The sequence below is a fragment of the Solanum pennellii genome, chromosome 5, assembly GCF_001406875.1.
Source record: "Solanum pennellii chromosome 5, SPENNV200".
In the NCBI taxonomy this organism is placed as follows: Eukaryota; Viridiplantae; Streptophyta; class Magnoliopsida; order Solanales; family Solanaceae; genus Solanum; species Solanum pennellii.
Window position 1 is genome coordinate 65478070 of NC_028641.1, and position 5331 is coordinate 65483400.

At 30.7% G+C, this 5331-nt stretch overlaps 1 protein-coding gene across 1 annotated transcript; it reads left to right on the top strand.

The window, feature by feature from the left end:
* The first annotated feature begins 389 nt into the window (after positions 1-389).
* Positions 390-2574, top strand: LOC107020085 (probable caffeoyl-CoA O-methyltransferase At4g26220). The gene is made up of 5 exons (XM_015220412.2): positions 390-449; positions 567-646; positions 1828-1972; positions 2078-2209; positions 2287-2574. The coding sequence occupies exons 1-5, from the start codon at positions 390-392 to the stop codon at positions 2572-2574; spliced, it is 705 nt and encodes a 234-aa protein (XP_015075898.2).
* The last annotated feature ends 2757 nt before the right edge of the window (positions 2575-5331 follow it).

Here is a 5331-nt window from a genome sequence, read left to right on the forward strand (position 1 = left end):
GTAATTTATATATAAACCTAGACGGTCAATTGTTTGAACATGAAATAAAAAAAAAAATCCTAAGTTTGTTTTATACGCATATTTATCTTTCAAAAAAGAAAAGTAAACAAGATTATAATTTATCACTCTTCCGGTCTAACACGTGCAATTAGAAAACAAAAAAATTGAAACAAACTTTGTCTCTTTGTCTCAGTAATAATAAAAGTTTGAATTGAAGATAAAGCGTGATAAAAACTTTGGACATATCGAGAGAAAAAAAATAATTATTTGAAACAATTGCTAATATAACGTGTGATTCTTGGTTTTGCAGCTTCTACTCTATTTTATTGAAAGAAAAACATATCCTTTCTATTTTGTAAAGAAAAATATCAAGTGTTGTCGTAAAATAAATGGTGTCGCTCTCCAACTCAATTTCCAAAGGATTGTTGCATAGTCCAGAATTGCGTGAGGTACAAAATTCAATTTCTTTTAAACCTCAATCATATATTTTCCACCTTATTTTTATTCGTTCTTTGTGTATTTTTTTAGTTAAAGTTATCATTCTTATATGTTTTAACTTCTGCAAGTATATGCTAGAGACTGTTGTGTACCCGCGAGAGCCAGAGCTTCTCAAGGAGATTAGACTTATAACTTCAAATCATCCAAGGTAGTATTTTATTATTAATTTATACTTGTTAATCTCGTTTTACCCATAAACTTCAGTACTGCAAAATAAAAATATTTTACTTTCGCCCATCACCATACAACATTTTTTTTTCTGTGTAAACCCTCAAACTATTTTTAATTAAATCAAAAACCTAAATTGCTAAACCTTCTCTAAAAATAAATTACATTGGCCAATACATTTTTCACGTGACTTTAGTAAATTTTCATTTTCCAACCCAACATAACACCTCATGCTTTCCATTGACTCATCATATTTTTTTATAAAAAAAAATTTTACTAACAAAAGGAGTAATATGAAGTATGACTTAATTTTTTTAGTCTGCTTTAAAAAGAATGATATCTTTCCTTTTTTAACACTATTTTAACTACAATTTTCAATATGACATGTTTAAGGTTACAAGATTAAAGAGTATTTATAAACATATGTCATAACTATAATTTAGAACCATAAGATTAAGAAGTTTTTTTTTCTCTTTTTTAATTTCAGTTCCAAGTTAAACAAGGTCATTGCTTTTAAACAGAAGGAGTAGTATTTAATAGGGCGGTAGTTGGGCCGATAAAAATGGGTCAATACAATATACGGGTAAAGATTTAGTCACGTTCAAATTTGTTTTTAAAATAGGTTAGCTCAAAACTGATTAGGTTACATGTTATAAGTAATAGGTCATAACTCATCCGTCCATTTTTTACTAAGTTTTAATAACTTTATTTTGTTATTTTTAAACTTTTTGTACCTAATAATTTTTTTCTTTATAACTATATATATCATATAAAATGAAAAAATATTTTGAAAATATTTTGACAAAATTTCTCAAAAATCAATTTGGACTACATATCAATCCAATTTTTTAATGGATTAAGCTAACAAATTGTGAATCAATAACTAACCCAAATCTAAATGGGTTGGGTTGGAGAAGTTGGGTTTGATGTTGGTGTAATCAATGGGTAGAATGAGGGCTAATAATGTGGGTAGTAGATGTTACATGAGTTACAAGAAACTAATGATCATATAATTTTAAAAAATCAATAGTCATCTTCTATCACAATTTATACACGCTAACTAATGCACTTAATATTTTGTTTTAATAATTAAATGTATATACACAGACAATAATGTGTTTTAAAAAGTCAATCATCTTAGCTTGAATTATATTTTTACAGGTGTTTAATGGCAACTGCACCAGAAGCTGGTCAACTAATTGCATTGTTGTTGAAACTAACAAATGCCAAAAAGACGATTGAAATTGGAGTGTTCACTGAATATTCCTTAGTCCTTACTGCCCTTACAATTCCTGATGATGGCAAGGCTAGTGTATCACAACTTTATACAACTAAAATTGGTTTAATGTATAATATATTCTCAAATTCATGTGTAGAACATCATTGATCTATGTGTGCAAATAATATGCAGATTATAGCTATAGACCTTGATCGAGATGCATACGAGATGGAATTGCCAATTATTAACAAGGCTAACATTGAGCATAAAATTAATTTTATTCAGTCCTCAGCATTATCAGCCCTTGATGAACTCTTGAATGAGGTAAGTAAAAGTAAAGTTACTTAAAAATATTTTGCATCCAACTACTTGATTAAATGTAACTACTTATTCTATTGCAGAATGACAATAGTGAAAGTTTCGATTTTGCTTTCATCGACGGAGACAAAGTTAGCTATCAAAAGTACCATGAGAAAATGTTAGAATTGGTGAAAGTGGGAGGTATTATAGTATATGACAATACACTATGGTTTGGGACAGTTGCTATGCCAGAGGAGTGCGTTAAGGAAACAATGAAGCCAAATAGGCAAAACGTCATTGAATTTAATAAATTTTTAGCTTCGGATACTCGTGTTCAAATTTCCCAAGTCCCTACAGGTGATGGAATCACCATTTGTTGGCGACTCTAAAAAGAGTTCTCTTTTGTTCTAGGAATAACAATTGTGTGTCTTGTGTTTGATGTTGAAATGTTTCCTTTTTCACTAGTAAGTTGTTGCAAAAATTATTGTACTATGACATTTTCGCTGCTAATTCTGAGTATGTGAAAAAGTAACTCCTTTTTTTAAGAGTTATCATATGTTCATATACTATTTTGCAAATGTCTCAGGTTGATACTTGAGAAATGGATATGATTTTCGAGCAAACATATTCATCCTGTTACAGAGTCCTTTTCACGGTGCGACTTCTTTGGCAAACGAAGTGTCTCAACTCTGATAATTCTTTGACTATGACGCTTGTTCAATCCAATATGCATGTGAGTGTACGTGATCGCACATGCATTATAGTGTGTATCAATGATCAGGTGTTGGACTCGTTGAGACATATGATTATAGAGGTATAATAAAACTCAGAAGTGTTTTGTTGAAAGAGTTATGAACTTCTTAATACTGATATATTTTTCAAAGGGTTGAGAGTTCTTTTAATCACAATGAGAGAACCTTCTTTTAGTGTTATGATATATCAAGTAATCATGTTGCTCATCGACCTTCTTTAATCTTGCAATATTTATCGAGTTATTAATTTATGGGGTGAATATTATGACTATGATTCTCTCAAATATCTAATCACATATATTTGTTTGTCTCCCGCCTATATCTCTTATTACTAAGTTAATTACAAGGTATGTGTCTATCCTAGACACAAGATATGTTTCCCAATTCCTAGGCTTATGATCCTACTCTATTTGATCATAATTGTATCTTACGTCCTTCTCTCTCTCTCTCTCTCAAGTTAAGCAGTAAAACAATAAAATCAAAATCAAATAAATCACTCATATGAGAAATATGTAGTACAACATTGCATCATATCAACAACAATCATATTGTTGATATGCTTAAGATACACCTTTAAATGGTGTAATGTGGTAGCATGCAAGAACAATAATAAGGTTTTGATGAAATCCATAGGAAATATGGGAAAAGTTTTGAACTTTACAATGGGAACAAGTATTAGGTACTTATAGATAAATTCTAATTTATGATGTTGTAGGGAATCTATAAACTATAACGAAGATTGCAAGAAAATGAAACTAGATAAGACGCAAAATTCGTTATTAAAACACCAAGATTGTGTCCTACAAGGGATTTTTTTTACCATGGAATTACAAATACTTTGAGTTACACATATACACTTAGTCTCTTGAACTTTCACTCAACCATTTTCAATGCTTGAATAGTTTATCTACATAAGATGCTTTTATAACTAAATTATTTATTAACATAAGTGTGAACGATCACGCGAAGTAAATCTTATTATTCCTAATATTAATTTAACAAAGAAGGGATAACGCCTAGAGTTCCTACAATCTATTTACCAATTTTTTTGCAAAAACGACGAAATTTAAAGAACGTTTAGAACTCCTAGCTTAATCTCCTCTTAGAACCTTACTCTAAAGACTTGAAATATTAATGAACGTAAATGAACTGATTAAAAACTTCTAATCCCTTAATTAGATGTAAAACATCGTGGTTTAGGGTTAAAATAAGAACTTAAATAACATAGCTTAGGTACCAAACACATAGGGAAAAGAACGAAATGAACCTAACTCAAAAAACTGATGAAGTTCCCTTAAAGGAAAGCTTCACAGACTGTTCAGGGCCCCACAATCCGTGAAAAATTCATTGGTCGTATAGTCATTTGTTAAACTTTGACTGTCTGATACGGTCTTACTAAAATGAGCATTTTACTCCAAACTCTAAATGGAGTAAACTTTGTGAAGTTGAAAAGAGGACTCGTAGTACTTTAATTTGATAGGTCATGGACCATCTAATTCATTATGTACCGAGAGATATGGTAATTTGAATTTGACCCAAATAAAATCTCATATTGAAACTCAATCGATTAGAAAGCTTTCAACTCAACTTCGTGCTAGGGGATTTTAGTGACCTTAATTCATATCTAAAATCATTCCCATATTTTAAGGATTTATATAAACTTAAAAATTGACGAGTGACTATGAAGACCCCTAAACGGGTCATACAACTCACCATGGTCCGTCTAGGGTCCTATCCAGGTGACTCAAATCCTGGAAGCCTTAGATGGTTGGGATACCTCCCCTAAACATGTTGTGGACCCCTAAACGACTCATTTAGGGCTTCCTGAAAGGGTCCATGGTCCATTTTGGGTTCATGGACTTGGTTGTTATCCTTCTTTATCCTTTCTCGATGCACAAGGTGTTACACCCTTGATAGACTCCCTAGATACCTTAATTGAAGCCCTAAGCAGTGATGAAGAAAGGAGACTTGAACTTGAAAAACCCTCGTTTCTTCTTCCTTCGTCTTAAGAGAAGATTTTGGAGAAAACATAGAGGAGAATTTGGAAATTTAGGGGAATAAAGTTAGGGTGGGTAGTTTTAGGACTTGAAAAACTTATATAAGGCTAGGGATTAGAGTAAAACGATATAACTTAGGTTTTAAGCACATAGGAAAATAATCAAATAGTCTTAAAATCATTGTTGGATTGTCCCTCCACGATATATATTAATCATCAAGCTTTATCAATTTCAAACAATTTAAAATAATTAGTTTTATAAAATTCAAACAGATTGTGACCTAGCTTGAATAAATTTGTCCCTTTTTTTAGTTATAATTTTTGAGTAATATGTATGTTTTATATAGTTATATATGTAATTAGAGTATTTTTATGAATATTTGGAAATCGTCTCAAAA

Excerpts from the sequence above, each read along its gene's own strand:
- LOC107020085 (XM_015220412.2), top strand. The coding sequence starts at position 390 with ATGGTGTCGCTCTCCAACTCAATTTCCAAAGGATTGTTGCATAGTCCA. Across the intron at positions 450-566 it reads ATAGTCCAGAATTGCGTGAG|TATATGCTAGAGACTGTTGT; the intron begins GTACAAAATTCA and ends AACTTCTGCAAG. Across the intron at positions 1,973-2,077 it reads CAATTCCTGATGATGGCAAG|ATTATAGCTATAGACCTTGA; the intron begins GCTAGTGTATCA and ends AATAATATGCAG.